At 62.8% G+C, this 17,101-nt stretch overlaps 1 protein-coding gene and 1 long non-coding RNA gene across 2 annotated transcripts; both read left to right on the forward strand.

The window, feature by feature from the left end:
* The first annotated feature begins 78 nt into the window (after positions 1-78).
* On the forward strand, positions 79-6,685 carry LOC115494071 (uncharacterized). Its single transcript, XM_030266922.4, has 4 exons — positions 79-253; positions 1,580-2,213; positions 3,147-3,356; positions 5,139-6,685. Exons 2-4 carry the CDS (start codon positions 1,676-1,678, stop codon positions 6,161-6,163), a joined length of 1,773 nt encoding a protein of 590 aa, XP_030122782.2. The 5' UTR covers positions 79-253; positions 1,580-1,675; the 3' UTR covers positions 6,164-6,685.
* Positions 6,686-12,324: 5,639 nt separating this feature from the next.
* LOC140682561 (uncharacterized) lies at positions 12,325-15,120 on the forward strand. The gene is made up of 2 exons (XR_012054395.1): positions 12,325-12,641; positions 14,796-15,120. It is a non-coding gene; the product is annotated as an uncharacterized lncRNA (long non-coding RNA).
* The last annotated feature ends 1,981 nt before the right edge of the window (positions 15,121-17,101 follow it).

Consider the following 17,101-nt stretch of genomic DNA (forward strand, 5'->3'; position numbering starts at 1 on the left):
TCCCCTCCCGCCCTCCCTCCCCTCCCTCCCGGGCCCGTCCCTCCGCGCGGTGCCGCCCCCGCCGTTCGCGGCGGTGCCGGCAGGGGGCGCGCTCGGCCGCGGCGGCGCAGGCCCCGCGCAGGGCCCGGAGGAAATGAAGGCGAGTTCCGCCGAGGCGGGAGCCATTACCCGCCGCCGGACCTGAGCCCCCCCTCCCGCCGCCCCGGGGCCCCGCTCCGCGCCCCCCGCGCCCCGCACGCCCGTCCCGGCGCAGGTAAGCGCTGCCCCGGGGCCGGGGCTGCCGGCGGGCCGGGGGCGGCGGCGGGGCCGCGTCCGGTGCCTGCCCCGCGCACCCGCCCGCGGTGGGATCCCGAATGGCGGGGGGTGGTCCGCGGGGCAGGCCCCGGCCCGGCCGCTTTGTCCCCGGTGGGAGAAGCGCGGACAAAGCCGGGGCAGGGCAGCGCGCAGCCCCCCGGCCGCCGGGGGTCCCGGGGATGGGGAAGGGGCTCGGGGCACGGCAGGGCCGCCGGGGGCTCCGCGGGGCTCCGGGCTCTGCACCGGGATGCTGCGCTGCTCCCGGGGCTCGCCGGGGGCCGAGGGCGCCGCGGGAGGTTGGGGTGGGCACGGTGGTCTTTGCTGTGGTGCCGTGCTCCTCGTGGGAGCACCTGCCCAGGTGTGCACCGTGGCCGAGGGTTTCTTCGTGGCCTTGGAGCACTTGCTCCGGCCAAGGTTTTTGATGTGGTCCCAAGTTCCTCACGAGCAGTTCGGGGTGTTCACCGTGTTTGCCACGGCCGAGGTCTCTGCCATGGCCCCAGGGCGCTCACTGGGAGCTCCAGGTGTGCACTGTGGCCGAGGTGTTCGCAGTGTCCACAAGGTCTTTGCCGGGAGCTTGGGGTGTTCACCATAGTCAACGTCTTTTCTGTGGCGCCGAGCTCGTCCCTGGGCTTTTCAGGTGTTCATGGTGGCCAAGGTCTTCACCATGGCCTTGCAGCACTTGCCATGGCCTTGGTCAGGGTGCTCGCTGCGAGCTTGAGCTGCTCACCACAGCCAAGGCCTTCCATGATGCCTTTGCCTTGGGGCTCTTACTGTGGCCATGGGTTTCACCATGACTCCAAGGTCCTCAGCAGGAGCTCGAGGTGTTCACTGGGCTCTTGATGTTCTCACCATGGCCAAGACCCTTGTCAAGGCTGCTTCTTGTCCAAGGTCCTCACCCTGGCCTTGAGGTGCTCACTGTGGCCAAGGCCCCTGGACCTGTCCTTCAGGTCTCGGTCAGTGCTGTGGCCCCAAGGCCTTGGCTGGGAACCCGAAGTGCTCATCATGCCCAAGACCTTCCCCATCCTGGCCAGCATTTCCAGGAGCCCCTTGCCGTGGCCTTGAGGTGTCCCCATCACCCTCAGCCCGGCCCTGAGGTGCTCTGAGGCAGCTCGGTGGCCCCTCACCGCGGTGCTGACCCGCGGCACGGCCACGTCCCTGCCCGCGGCCCCGGTGGCAGCTGCCCGGGGGCTCCCGGCTGCCTCTGGCTGGAGAGAGCCGGGGGCCCCTCGCCGTCCCCCCACGCTGCCACCAGCCACCGCTGCCCTTTCCTTTTCTCCCCTCCCAGGTGCCCTCGAGCCGGGCGAGGCGATGCGGTGCGCCCGTGCCGCGTGCTGTGCCGAAGCGGCTCTTTAGATCCTCCCCGGCCCAAGCCTCCCCTGCCATGGATGCCTCCGGGGCTCTTGCTTCGGCTCCCTCCTCCGCGGCTCCCTCGGGCTCCCGCAGCCCCATGTTGCCCCCAGGAGCTGACAGAGAGGAGTGGGGACCGAGGTTCAATTGTGCCCCTTCCACCTCTGCCGCAGCCTCGCAGGCGATGCCAGCGTCTGGCCGGAAGAGGAAGGCCAACTTCTCCAATGACGAGACCGAGACGCTGGTCTGGAATGTGGTCCGGCATTTCAGCGCCCTGTACGGGTCCGAGGCCCTGCGGGCTCACCCCGTGCGGCGGAAGCAGCTCTGGACCCAAATCCAAAGCCGCGTCAACTTCCTGGGCTACACCGAGCGCTCCATCGACGACCTCAAGCACAAGTGGCGCGACCTGCGGCTGGACGTCAAGAAGAAGATCACCTCCAAGAAGCACCTGCCCATGAACCGCGCCGGGGGGCCGCTCCACAAGCCGCGCCTCACGCCCCTGGAGAAGATGGTGGCTTCCACCTTCCTGCAGGCCAGCCACGACTCGGAGCCCGAGATCATCCTGGACCCAGGTCAGTGGTGGCGGTTCTGTGGGCAGAGGACGGTTGGCTGCGCTCCCTGAGGGACGTCTGGCCATGCTCTCAGCTGCTGTTGTGGATTGTGCAGAGGGACTCTGGGGTTTGTGCTGGGGTTGCAGCATCCGCCAGAGTCACAGTCCTGTTGTGTCGGCCACCAGGGTAGGGAACTGTGTGTGCTGGGATTAGAAATCCTCCGTGGAAATAACCTGGGATCGGTGAGCTGTAGAAATCTCCCAGTGGTTTGAGTTGGAAGGGCCGTTAAAGCTTATCGTGTTCCACCCTGTGCCATGGGCAGGGACACCTTCCACTATCCCAGGGTGCTCCAAGCTCCATCCAGCCTGGCATTGGACACTTCCACAGCTTCTCTGGGAAAACTGTGCCAGATCAACAGGATTCATAGGAACACCTCAGGCTTTGCAGGAGTGGGTCTTTTTTGTTCTCCTTTCTTCTTTTCTTTAATTTGATGCTTTCAGTGGCCTCTCTGGTTTCACTGGCAGCATCACCGGCTCAGTCCATGTGGCGCAGACTTTGCTGTCATGTGCCAAGCACAGGGCTCTGGGCTGGAGGAAGAAATCCTGTGTGATGGCATGAAGCTGTTCCAGGGGACGGTCAGGCTGGAAATCGGGGAAAGGTTCTTCCCCCAGAGGGTGCTGGGCTCCAGGAGAGTTTGGACAGCGCTCCCAGGGATGCACAGGGTGGGATTTTGGGGTGTCTGTGCAGGGCCAGGAGCTGGATCAGTGGTCCCTGTGGGTCCCTTCCAGCTCAGGTTATTCCCCAGCCCCACGATTCTCTGGCACTAGGGGCTGTCAGGCCCCTGGGGGCTCAGCCTGGCGCTGAGCCGTGGTGCGGGATGGCCTCGTGGGAGCATCTGTACCTCGGGGCCACCGCGTCCCCGCCAGCTGAGGCCGCATCCTCTGTGTCCCACAGATCTGTTCTTCCCCGGCGCGTCCAAGCAGCCCTTCATGCACCTGCAGCCCGGCGTGAGCCACCCCAGCATCTACATCGACACCAACGGGCAGCCCTCGGCCCTGCCCGACGTGGAGGGCTCGGCCGTGCCGCGCCTGCCGGGACAGAGCCCCGACCCCGCCGGCGGCTGCGAGTACGGCCGAGGAGAGGGGCAGGGCGGCTCCGGTACCGGTACGGCGGGAGCCGGGGCGGGATGGAGATGGGCTGGGAGGTGAAGCTCTGGGTGGAGACTGGTTGGGAACAGGGTCTGGGTGGAGATCCACTGGGTCAGGATGGAGATCTGCTGGGAAGTGTGGGATCTGGATGGAGATCCTCTGGCAGCAGGGTTTGGGTGAAGATCCAACGGCAGTGGGGTTCTGGATGGGGATCTGCGGGGAGTGGGGTCAGGATGGAGATCCACTGGGTCAGAATGGAGATCCACTGGGTCAGGGTGGAGATCCACTGGGTCAGAATGGAGATCCTCTGGGTCAGGGTGGAGATCCATTGGGTCAGAATGGAGATCCACTGGGTCAGAATGGAGATTCTCTAGGTCAGGGTGGAGATCCACTGGGTCAGAATGGAGATCCTCTGGGTCAGGGTGGAGATCCACTGGGTCAGGATGGAGATCCTCTGGGTCAGGGTGGAGATCCTCTGGGTCAGGATGGAGATCCACTGGGTCAGGATGGAGATTCACTGGGTCAGAATGGAGATCCTCTGGGTCAGGGTGGAGATCCACTGGGTCAGGATGGAGATCCTCTGGGTCAGGGTGGAGATCCACTGGGTCAGAATGGAGATCCACTGGGTCAGGGTGGAGATCCACTGGGTCAGGATGGAGATCCTCTGGGTCAGGGTGGAGATCCACTGGGTCAGAATGGAGATCCACTGGGTCAGGGTGGAGATCCACTGGGTCAGGATGGAGATCCTCTGGGTCAGGGTGGAGATCCATTGGGTCAGATCCATTGGGTCAGCATGGAGATCCTCTGGGTCAGGGCAGAGATCCTCTGGGTCAGGATGGAGATCCACTGGGTCAGAATGGAGATCCTCTGGGTCAGGGTGGAGATCCACTGGGTCAGGGTGGAGATCCTCTGGGTCAGAATCCTCTAGGTCAGAATGGAGATCCTCTGGGTCAGAATGGAGATCCTCTAGGTCAGAATGGAGATCCACTGGATCAGGGTGGAGATCCTCTGGGTCAGGGTGGAGATCCTCTGGGTCAGGATGGAGATCCTCTGGGTTAGAATGGAGATCCTCTGGATCAGAGTTGAGATCCTCTGGGTCAGAATGGAGATCCACTGGGTCAGGGTGGAGATCCTCTGGGTCAGAATGGAGATCCTCTGGGTCAGAATGGAGATCCACTGGGTCAGGATGGAGATCCTCTGGGTCAGAATGGAGATCCACTGGGTCAGGATGGAGATCCACTCGGTCAGGGTGGAGATCCTCTGGGTCAGAATGGAGATCCACTGGGTCAGAATGGAGATCCTCTAGGTCAGAATGGAGATCCACTGGGTCAGAGTGGAGATCCTCTGGGTCAGAATGGAGATCCACTGGGTCAGGGTGGAGATCCTCTAGGTCAGGATGGAGATCCACTGGGTGAGGATGGAGATCCACCGGGTCAGGGTGGAGATCCACTGGGTCAGGGTGGAGATCCACTCGGTCAGAATGGAGATCCACTGGGTCAGAATGGAGATCCTCTGGGTCAGGATGGAGATCCTCTGGATCAGAATGGAGATCCACTGGGTCAGGGTGGAGATCCTCTGGGTCAGAATGGAGATCCATTGGGTCAGAATGGAGATCCTCTAGGTCAGAATAGAGATCCTCTGGGTCATGATGGAGATCCACTGGGTCAGGGTGGAGATCCACTGGGTCAGGGTGGAGATCCACTGGGTCAGGGTGGAGATCCACTGGGATCCACGTGCCGGGGAGGGCCTGGGGCCTGGGCAGTGCTGTGGTTCACCGGAGGTTTCTCTTCTCTCCCAGGCGAGTCGGGACCGGAGCTGCGCACCCCAGACGCGTCGGCCATCTCCCCATCCCTGCGAAACGAGTCCCTGGTCTCCTACGCCTCCATGTCGGAGGAGGAGGAACGGGAAGGCCGGGAGGTGGAGAGAGGCCACGGTGGGGCCGCGGGGATGCAGCCGGGGCCCGAGGCCCCCATGTCAGCAGAGGAGGACATGAAACTGTCCCGCCAGGCCATGCTGATCCGCCGGTGCAGCTCCCAGGGCTCCGTGACCTCCCTGCCCGAGGACTCCCTCAACGCCGCGGACGCTCACTCGGACTGGGGGCACGAGGGGGTGTCCGACCTGCCCGCCCTGGGCCGCGGGCTCGACTCGGCGCATCCCGAGGAGCAGGCGGGCGGCCCGGGCCCGGAGATGGGCGCTTTGCCCAGGGTACTGATGGGGCCCACCTGGGAGAAAGCTCCGGCGGAGGAGGAGCCCCCGGCCCGCTCCCCCCTGCACGGTGCCCTGACCGAGGAGTCGCTGCCATCCTCCGCCTCCCCGCCCGGAGACGCCCCAACCGCCGCCGGCCGCGGGCTGGGCTGCTCCCGCCTGCGCGAGGACCGCCGCGAGAGCTGGAGGACTAGCATCCATCACCTGCTGGACCTGGAGGAGCAGTGGGACCAGCTGTACCACCAGGAGCTGGCCATGTGGCAGGAGGAACGGGCCACCCAACGCGAGGAACGGGCGCGCGACCGGGAGCTGCAGTTCCGCCTGCTCGGCGTCCTCACGGACATCCGCGACGAGCTGCGCTACCTGCGCCAGGAGCGCGCCGGCGCCCGCCAGAGCCCGGCTCCTCCGCCCCCCGAGCCCCACCGCGACCCCAGCCCGCTCCTCGAGCAGCCCAAAGCCGAGCCCAACTTCCCCGAGCCGCCGGCCGGGAGCGCCGGTTGGGCGGACACCGCCGTGCCCAACCGGAGCCCCTTCGGGAACCGCGGCCGGGGTCGGCGTCGCGGGCGGCCGCGCGGCTCCGCTTCCCGACACAGACGCCTCTTCCTCACCAACAGCTAGGGACGGTGGGAGCCGCTCCGCCACGGACACGGAGTGCCCACCACGGACACCGAGTGCCCACCACGGACACGGAGTGCCCACCACGGACACGGAGTGCCCGCCACGGACACCGAGTGCCCACCACGGACACCGAGTGCCCACCACGGACACGGAGAACCCGCGGCCGCCCCGGGGGGACGGTGAGCGGTGACGCGGGCGGCACCCGGGTGGACCCCGCGGGAAGGGACAGAGGAGGTGGGCAGCCGGTGCTGCCCAGCGGGCTCGGAGCGCTCCGGGCCGGCACCCATGGGTGTGAGGTGCTGGAGCGCCCCGAGGTGACACCGCCGTGCCCGCGGGGGACACGCGTGACAGCGCAGCCTGACGGCGCTAGTCCAGTAGGATTTACTACCTGTCGGGGGGTGGGAGTTAGAAACACTTAGTCGCTGACGTGCGAAGATTTTATGCAAATCATTTAATGACCTAATTTGCATATAACCATAAAACTTCTATTAAAAAAAAACAAAAAAAACGCCTCCAAAAAAACTCAGAAATGATGGTTTTGCGTGTGATCTCTGTGTGGGGGAGGGAGCTGGGCCAGGGGGAGTCGTTTGTCCCATGGCTCTGCAGCCCTGGATGGGGACAAGGCCATGGCACAGATGAGCTTCACCCCGTTCCTTTGGGGCAGCCCAGCACCCTGGGATCAGGCTGCAGACCTGGAGGGGGGTGAGGGCATGCACAGCTTGGGGGGAACGTGGAGGGTGCCCTGCCCACGAGTGTCTGGGGTCTCCAGGCAGTCTGCAGTGTCCCCAGCAAGTTCAGAGGGTCCCCAGCAATGTGCAGGGCCCAGGCAGCGTGACAGGTTCCAGGAGTGTGTAGTGTCCTGAGGGATTATCCAAGGTTCCCTGCAGTGTCCCCAAGGAGTGTGGGGGGTCCCTGCCATCATGCAAGACCCCTTGAGCAGTGTGCAGGGTCCCCAGGGAGTGTCCAGTTTCCCCAGCAGGGTCCCCAGGCATTGTCCAGTGTTCCCAGAGTGTGGCAGCATTCCCAGAAAGTGTCCAAGGTCCCCAGCAGCATTTGGGGTCTCCACGCAATGCTTGGGGTCCCCAGGGATGTGTGGGGTTCCTGGCATCACGCAAGGCCCCTGGACTTGTGTAGGGTCCCAGGGAATGCCCAAGGTCCCCAGCAGTGTGCAGGGTCCCCAGGGAATGTCTGAGGTCCCCATGGCAGGTGTAGTGTCCCCACGGCTTGTGCAGTGTCCTCAGGGCACGCCAGCCCTGCACCCGCTGTCTCCTCCCTCCATCTCCAGCCCACATCAGGGTGACAGCACTGCTGAACCCTCTGCGCTGTGTCCCCTGTGCTGTCCCCTCTTTCAGCCCCCCAGCAGCCAGGATCCCTTGACTGCCACGTCCTGATGGGGTGGGACAGGAAGGTGCAGCCCCCAGGGAGGGGACAGTGGGACAGCAGCAGGAGATGTGGCATTTGCAGGGACACCCAGCTCTGGTCGTGGCCTCCCCAGGAGGATGGTGACACCCAGCTTGGGGACCCTGGGGACCCCGGGGACGGGGCGGGAGTGCGGCCACCGAGCACGGGGGACCCGCGGCGGGGTTGCCGAAGGCTCTGCAGCCCAGCACGATTTTATTCCGTATCGCTTCGTCCATACAAAACTACACCCCAAGCACTGTACAGCGGGACGGCGTGGAGGGGGGGACAGTAAAAATAAGCAGCGGGGGCGAGGGGACAGAGCGGCAGGCGGGGATGGCGCGGGGGGACACGGGCGGCGACATTGTCCGTGGGGGGAGCGCTGGGGGGGCGAATGTCCGCCCGTGGCGGGGGACCCGGGGGCTCATCCCCCCGCCCGGGGCTCCCCGCCTGCCCCCCGCCCCGGCCGGGCACTCGGTTCGGTGGGACGCTGCGTGGCCGGGGGATGTCCCCATCCCGGGGGGGTGACCCCTAATCGCCGGGGGGTAAAATCCCGGGTTGGGGCAGCGGCGGCGGCCCCGCCTCGGTGCCGTGGACCCGCTGGTGATCCTTGAGCGATTCCTTATAGCGGAAACTGCGGCCGCAGGCGGGGCACTGGTAGGGGCGCTCCCCGGTGTGGATGCGCTGGTGCTTGAGCAGGTTCTGCTTGCGGATGAAGCTCTTGCCGCACTGGGCGCAGGCGAAGGGGCGCTCCCCGGTGTGCAGCCGCTGGTGGTTCTGCAGGTGTTCCTTGCGGCTGTAGCATTTGCCGCACTCGGAGCATTTGTAGGGCCGCTCTCCGCGATGGATCATCTGGTGCCGCACCAGCCCCGAGTGGCAATTGAAGCTCTTACCGCACTCGGCGCACGGGTAGGGCCGCTCGGCCGCGTGGCTGCGCTGGTGGATCCGCAGACTTTTCTTCCCGCTGAAGCTCTTCCCGCACTCGGTGCATCCGTGCGGCCGCTCCTCGGTGGGACCCGCCGCCGCCGCCGCGGGGACTCCCCCGGTATCGGCCCCCGGGCCCGGTTCGGAGCCCGGAGCTTTGCCCAGTCTGTGCTGCGCCGGCAGAGCCACCGCCGCCGGTACCGCCGCCTGTCCCTCGGGGGTCCCGAAGCCCGTGGAGGGGAAGAGCAGCTCCCCGGAGCTTCCCGGTAAACCCACCTCCTCGGGGGGCTCGGTGTGGGGGCATCGCTCCTCCGTCTTCACCAGCAGCCCCTCGCTGGCTGCGGGGGACAGAGAACACGGTCAGTCCTACCGGGGATGCTGAGGATGTCCCCAAGCCACAGCTCCCTCCGCCCCACCCCGCGGTGGGGATATCGCTCACCGGGACCAGGGCCCGGGGGCAGCATCTCCCTCTCGGGCAGCTCCCAGGGCTCCCGGACGCAGGGCTCTTCCTCCTGCTTGATCCACGACAAGAAGTCGTGTGCGGTGATCAGGGCGTCCGCGCCTGCAGGGAGGGGACAGGGATGGGGACAAGGGGACAGGGATTCAGGCACGAGGAGCCACACCTGCTCCGGGAGGCGGGGGAGGGAATGGCTCCGGTGGGAGCAGGCTCAGCACCGGGCTCACCTGCACAGGGGTCTGGCGGCATCCCCCGCTCCTCCGGGAACTGCTGCTCCCCCACAAAAGCCACCTCCTGCTTGATCCGGGACAGGATGTCGGAGGTGGAGATCAGCGACTCTGTTCACAAGGAGAGACTTGGCCGGGGCCCGGATGGAACCACACGTGTGACCCACGGCCACCACACCCGGGGTGTGTGACCCCTGGACTCCGGCCTCAGGGGACATCCAACACCCCCAGGGAGCTGTGGGGACAGGTGGCTGTGGGACAGCCCTTGGAAACGGGTGACACTGAGATGTCACATGGGGATGGGTGGCTGTAGGACAGCCCTTGGGAACGGGTGACACTAAGATGGCCCAGACAACCTTTGGAGACAGGCACAACCCCTGGGAACAGATGACTGTGACAGACCCCATTGGGGACAGGTGACAACGGCACGGCCGATGGGGCTGGGTGACTGTGACACAGCCCAAGGGCCCTGACACAATGTGGTGGCAGCAGGGGACACGTGGATCTCCCAGTGACGGATATCCAAGATCTCCAGCACAACAGTCATGGATTTTCTGGGGTTGCTTCCAGTCACAGCTGGAGAACTGGGCCCAGTGGGGATGGGAGTGTTTGGAGGGGCATCCTTGGGGTGAGGAGGGTGGGAGAAGGTGAGGTGGGGACAGTGGGGACAGTGGGGACAGTGGGGACAGTGGGGACAGCGGGGACAGGTCCTCCCGCGGTGCCTCACCCGCGCAGGTGTCCGGTGGCAGCTCCCTCTGCTCCAGCTCCCGCTGCTCAGGGACACAGGGCCCGTCCCCACGCTCGCTGCGGGGCTGGGCCTCGCTTCTGGAGATGGCCCCATCTGCCAGGGACACGGACCGATGTCACCATGCCTGTCACCCCCTCCCTGTCAGCCAGGCTTTAGGGGACACTCTGGGGACACACCAGGCTACCAGGACCTGGCGTCCCTCCTGGCAGAGAATGTGCCTAAATCCCACGGCACCTCCATGTTGGAGGTAATGTGGACACTCAGGTCCTGGGTTCTGGGGGACAAGGACCCTCTCCAGCCCCCTGCAGCACTGGCATGGCACGTGTGTCACCCTGTCCCCACGCACAGCGTGAGCCATGGAGCGTTCCCTCTGCAATGGTCCCAGGACACAGCGAGTGCCACCACTGACCAGGGGCAGGGGACCAGGCCACCCACATTGGGGACCCACTGAGGAGACTCAGCCATCGCTCCATCCTGCCAGGAGAGGGGAAAAAGGGACATTTACCCAGGGACAGCAAAGCCTCGTAGTTCTCCTTCACCAGGTTGTTGTACAGCTCTTTCTGCCACTCCTCCAGGTTCTTCCACTCCTCCGCTGAGAAGTAGACGGCGATGTCAACAAATGTCACCGGCACCTGTGGGGACAAGACCCCCTCGCTCAGTGGTGCCCAATCCCCAGGGAAACCGAGGGTCCCCCCACTGTCCTGCAGCCCCCCTGGGACGTTCTACCTTGGGGACCTCGCCCCGGGGGCCGGGGGGCAGCCGCAGCACCCAGAAGTTCCTGTTCTTCAGGAGGTTCTCCACGTTCTCCAGGCGCCGCTGGAGCAGCCCGTACTCCTGGATGAGGGTGCCCAGCACGGCCCATTTGCTCTCCAGCTGGTTCCCAAATTCCATGGCCGTCTTCTCGCAGTCCAGCAGCTTCTTCTCGGCCGTGCCAGAGCGTCCCTCCAGGCTGAGCAGGCGGGTGGCCAGGAGGTCGATCTTCCTCTCCATGGCCTGCACCGTGGCCACCACGGTCCAGAGCGAGGCCTCTGCGGAGTGGAGCTGCGCCTCCCGCACGTGCGCGCGCTCCGGCAGCAGCGGCGGCTGCAGCGGCATCAGGTGAGGGGCCTCCATGTTCCACTCCTGCACCTGGGCCATGGGGAGGGCACGAGTGGGAGGAGGCCCACGGTCACCCGCTGGAGCCTCTGGTCCCCGCTTCCGGGGTTTTTGGCCACCAGCAGCCCCAGAACTGCAGGGGACCCCTGTGTGCAATGCCCGCCGGCCTGAGCGGCAGTCCAGGGTGGCCGTGGGGTCAGTGTGGATCCCTGTCCCCATGGAACACCTGCCAGAACTAGGCAGGTCACCGTGGTGACCCCCTCCCAACTTGTCACCCCAATCCCCAGTCCCTTGGGAGCCGTTCCGGGCTCTGCCCAGGCTGGAGCCCACTGGGGAGGAGGATGGGGCTGGGTGGGCAGGGAGCAGCCAGGGCAGGTGTGGAGCAGGGGCGTGCAGGAACACCCTGGGGACACTGAGGGACATGCCAGGACAGAGGTGCCCGGGATGTCCCCGGGCTGAAGTCTGCTCGGAGCATTCCGGGCCACCCCGGGGCATCCCGGGGGCACGGGGGTATCCCGGGGCAGAGGCGCCTGGGGACATGCTGGGAACACACGGGCATCCCGGGTCAGCGGGGCACCCCGGCAGCACCGGGGCCACGGCGGGTCACGTCCCTGGGGACATCCCGGGGCACCCCGGGGCATCCCGAGGGCACGTGGATATCCCGGGTCAGCGGTGCCCGGCGCATCCCGGGACGCACGGCCATGCCGGGGCAGGGCTGCTCAGCCACGTCCCGGAGCACCGGGGCCACCGCGGGTCCGGTGCCCGGAGGCGGCGGGGCCCCGCGGGCTGGGGGTACCGGAGGGTCCCGGTTGGGCCGGGCAGCGGCGGGAGCGGGGCGGGCGGGGCGGCTCCGCCTGCGGCCGGTTCCCGGTGCCGGTGCCCCGGGCCGCGCTTACCTGGGCGGGCGCCCACTCGGCCATGGCCCCGCGGAGCTGGGCCGGGCCCCGGCGGCCGCGGCCGGGGCTGGGGATGGGGCTGGGGCCGGGCGGCGGCGGCGGCGAGCGCGGAGCGGGGCCGGGCCGGGAGCGGGAGCGGGAGCGGGGCCGGGGCCGCTGTCGGTGCCTGCGCACGGGCCGGGCCCCGCCGCCCCGCCGAGCAGCCACGGGCAGCCGGGGAATCGCATCCGCCTCCTCCGGGCTGGGCGGCAGCGGGCGGGGAGCGGCGGCAGCGCGGAGCGCCGAGCACTGCCGCCTACCGGCACCGGCAGCGGCTCCGCCACCGGCGCGGCCCCGGTACCGCCACTGCCTGCCGGGAGCGGCCCCGCTACCGCCACCGCCACCGCCACCGGTACCCACACCGGTACCCACACCGGTACCCACACCGGTACTTACACCGGTACCCACAGCGGCGGCTCTGCCACCGGGACTGGCACTGCCACAGCCCGCTGGCACCGGCAGCGGGTACCGGCACCGGCACTGCCACCGGCACCGGCATTGGCACCGCTGTGCGAATCGGTGTCAGCTCTGCCACCAGCACCGCTGCTGCCACCAGCGTGGGACATTGGACCGGACCCGCGTCCCGGGAACACCGACTTGGGTGGCACCGAGGGCCGGGAGCCGTGGGGGAAGAGGACACGACCACCCACAGCAGGACCCCCGTCCTGGCCAGAAGACCCTCGTGGGGGACATTGTGGGTTTGGGAACCACCCCCTGTGCGCATCCTGACCCTGGAACCTTTCGTTTTAACAGTGCCGGGGCTGGGCTGGTGCCAGGCCAGGGAAAAGCGTTACGGTCCCACCTTCCCGGGATTATCCCGGGAAAAGCTCCTCCAGTGCCTCGCTGCTCCAGGATCCGCATGGATGGGCACGGCTGGGCAGGGAGGGGGATGAGCCGGCCCCGGGGAAGGGAGGGCAGTGGGACAAGAAGGGTTAACGGGCTGAGCAGCATCACGGGAGCCCGAGCAGCCATTTCCCTGCAGGATGGCATCGCTCCCGTCCCCTCCAGCACTGTGTGCCCCAGCTGGGACACCCCGAGCTCCCCAGGCCCTGCCCCATGGCCCCAGGGCTGAGCCTGTTTTAATCAAGACGTTTTCTCCAAATATGAATCCATTTCCAATTTTCCTGTCCTTGTTCCCTGGGAGCAGAGCCTGACCCCTCCTCGGCTGTCCCCTCCTGTCAGGAGCTGTGCAAAGCCACAAGGTCCCCCCCGAGCCTCCTTTTCTCCAGGCTGAGCCCCTTCCCAGCTCCTTCAGAAACCTCTGAGGCTTCTTCACCTCAGCCATGGATTCACCTGCTGCCAGCACACATGTTATTTGCTTGGTTTATTCCCCAGATTTTCCAAACATCTCTTACCACGCAGATGATATTTCCTTGGGAATTGTCAGATTAGAAGCTTTGCTCCCCAGGACAGCACCTGCTGGAGATCCCACTCCTTGTGGCAGTGGGGAGGTGAAGCTGGGTCTGACACAGCAGCTCTGCCCCCTCAGGAGTGAGGGGTGCTGAGGCCTGGAGCATCCCACGGGATTCAGGGGTCAGGAGAGAGAGGAACCATCCCCTCTGTGGGAATGGAGCTGTATCCCAGTCCAGGGAGCAGTGCAGGATGGCCAGGATGTCAAACCACACCCTACCCTGGAGCATCCCCACCTGGAGAGGGACAGGACACAGGGAATGGCTCCCACTGCCACAGGACAGGGATGGATGGGAGATTGGGAATTGTTCCCTGGGAGGGTGGGCAGCCCTGGCACAGGTGCCCAGAGCAGCTGTGGCTGTCCCTGGATCCCTGGCAGTGCCCAAGACCAGCCTGGAGCAGCCTGGGACAGTGGGAGGTGTCCCTGTCATGGCAGGGGTGGCACTGGATGATCTTTAACATCCTTTCCAATCCAAACCATTCTGGGATTCTGTGAGGAATAAAAGCAAAGCCAACCCCAGAACTTCACTTATGAGGAGGAAATAATGAGAAGCCAGTGCCAAAAGGCTGGCTTTTTGGGACATTATTCCTGTACCTAGGATGGCCAGGATGCTTTAGAACTTCTGGAACTCCAGCACAGCACCAGCTGGGTGTTCTCTGCTGCTCCTCAGGGCCTGCTGAGTCTGGAGACTTCATTCCAGCTGGAGTCTGTGACTGAAGACACCTCTCCAACTGGAGGCAACACATTTTCCCTCTTGGCACGCAACTGGAATATTCAAAAATGCTGAAAACTACCAGCATGTGGGGAGAAAACACAAAATCTGCATGTGCTCCCTCCCCTCTCCTCTCTCCTTCTCCCTGCTGCATTTCTGCTTCCCAGAGGAACGTTACCAACACACTGTACACACGTTTTGAATACACCCAGGGTTTTTTCCTCTAGAATTTCAGAAACCAAAGCATCATCTCACCCCACAGGAAAATATGGGGTCAATATAGGAATAGAACCCAAAAATAGAGTTAGTTCTGCAGGTACAGTAATGGGAGAGCAGCTAAAGTGGGGAAATAATGCCTGGAATTGGTTGTTTCAAACATCAGTTTACAATCCCATTCCCAATCCTTTATTTTTCATCCCTGAAAACTTCCCCTGTTTCTCTGTGGTACTCTGGATATTCTCCAGCACATGTTGTTTGGTGCACCAGGTTTTTTTAATGCCCCTTTTGGTACAGCAAATGCTGCTCTATTCCAACTCCTGCTCCAAGGAGAAGCTGGATGGAGCATGGAAAGAATGACATGGAATCATCCATGTCCTGATCAATGACCATTAGGCCAGCACCAAATGAATCAGAACTCGTTTCATGTTTTAGGTTGGTATCCAAGATGTAACCAAAAATATGTATTCTATAAAACCAGCTGGGGTGGTTTTCTTTCTCTCTTTCAGGACTCATCCTCCCTCCAGGAGATCTCTGCTGTTCATGGGCCACTGAGTGTCCCTGCATGGCTGAGAAAATTCCAGCATCCATGGGGAGATGCTGTGCCCAGGGGAGGAGCCAAAAATTCCTACCTGGATACAATTGAGCATTCCTACTTGGATACAATCGAGCATTCCTACCTGGATAAAATCGAGCATTCCTACCTGGATACAATCTGACCTGGGACCAGCACAGCAGCCTGACCCACAGCCTGCCAGGTTGTATCCTGACTCTGTCAGTGTTTTTCTACTACTGCATTTTATTCTAATTTTCCTATTAAATTGTAGATCTGACTTGGGATCTCCCACTGGTTTGCTTTCAAAGCAGCACAATTCCATTTGGGAAAACTGCCTTATCCCCAGAATCCACTCTGACCCACGCAGGACCATAATCCCCCACCTCTGGGCAGAGCAGGATTTTTCACAGCTGACGGCAAAGCTGCACCCTCGGCAGGCCTGTGGCACGTGCAGGACGTGGAGATGGACTCCGAGGGGGCTGTGGAGGGTGGGGGGCTCCGGGAAGCAAGGGGGGGGGGTCTTGAGGAAGCAGGGGGGTTTGGGGGGTTTCTTTGGGAAACAGGGGGGTTTATCCAGGAAGCAGGTGAATTTTTCCAGGAAGGAGGTGAATTTCTCTGGGAAAAGGGGGTTTCTTCAGGAAGCAGGTGAATTTCTCCAGGAAGCAGGTGAATTTCTCTGGGAAGAATGGGGGTTTCTCTGCGAAGCAGGTGAGTTTTTCCAGGAAGCAGGGGGGTTTCTCCGGGATATTGGTGAATTTTTCCAGGAAGCAGGTGAATTTCTCTGGGAAGCAGGTGAATTTCTCCGGGAAGCAGGGGGGTTTCTCTAGGATATTGGTGAATTTTTCCAGGAAGCAGGTGAATTTCTCTGGGAAGCAGGTGAGTTTTTCCAGGAAGCAGGAGAATTTCTCCTGGAAGCAGGTGAATTTCTCTGGGAAACAGAGGGGTTTCTTCAGGAAGCAGGTGAATTTCTCCAGGAAGCAGGGGGTTTTCTCCGGGATATTGGTGAATTTTTCCAGGAAGCAGGTGAATTTCTCTGGGAAGCAGGTGAATTTTTCCAGGAAGCAGATTAATTTCTCTGGGAAGCAGGAGTGTTTCTTCAGGAAACAGGTGAATTTCTCCGGGAAGCAGATGAGTTTCTCAAGGAAGCAGGTGAATTTCTCTGGGAAACAGGGGGGTTTCTTCAGGAAGAAGGTGAATTTTTCCAGGAAGGAGGTGAATTTCTCCGGGAAGCATGGGGGTTTCTCTGGGAAGCAGGTGAATTTCTCTGGGAAGCAGGTGAATTTTTCCAGGAAGCAGGTGAATTTCTCTGGGAAGCATGGGATGGTTTCTCTGGGAAGCAGGTGAGTTTTTCCAGGAAGCAGGTGAGTTTCTTGAGGAAGCAGGTGAATTTCTCCGGGAAGCAGGTGAATTTCTCCGGGAAGCAGGGGGGTTTCTCCAGGATATTGGTGAATTTTTCCAGGAAGCAGGTGAATTTCTCTGGGAAGCAGGTGAATTTTTCCAGGAAGCAGATAAATTTCTCTGGGAAGCAGGTGAATTGCTCGAGGAAGCAGGTGAGTTTTTCTAGGAAGAAGGGGCATTTCTCTGGGAAGCAGGTGAGTTTCTCCAGGAAGCAGGTGAATTTCTCTGGGAAGTAGGTGAATTTCTCTGGGAAGCAGGTGAATTTTTCCAGGAAGCAGGTGAATTTCTCCGGGAAGCATGGGGGTTTCTCTGGGAAGCAGGTGAGCTTTTCCAGGAAGCAGAGGGGTTTCTCCAGGATATTGGTGAATTTTTCCAGGAAGCAAGTGAATTTCTCTGGGAAGCAGGTGAATTTCTCCGGGAAGCATGGGGGTTTCTCTGGGAAGCAGGGGGGTTTTTCCAGGAAGCAGGTGAATTTCTCTGGGAAGCAGGTGAATTTTCCCAGGAAGCAGGGGAATGTCTCTGGGAAGCAGGGGTGTTTCTCCAGGAAGCAGGGGGGTTTCTTCAGGAAGCAGGTGAATTTCTCCGGGAACTAGGGGGGTCTCTCCGGGATATTGGTGAATTTTTCCAGGAAGCAGGTGAATTTCTCTGGGAAGCAGGGGTGTTTCTTCAGGAAGCAGGTGAATTTCTCTGGGAAGCAGGTGAATTTTTCCAGGAAGCAGGTGAATTTCTCTGGGAAGCAGGTGAATTTTTCCAGAAAGCAGATGAATTTCTCTAGGAAGAAGGTGAGTTTCTCGAGGAAGCAGGTGAGTTTTTCCAGGAAGCAGGTGAATTGCTCGAGGAAGCAGGTGAATTTCTCCAGGA

This window comes from Taeniopygia guttata, chromosome 2 (assembly GCF_048771995.1).
Source record: "Taeniopygia guttata chromosome 2, bTaeGut7.mat, whole genome shotgun sequence".
Taxonomy (NCBI): Eukaryota; Metazoa; Chordata; class Aves; order Passeriformes; family Estrildidae; genus Taeniopygia; species Taeniopygia guttata.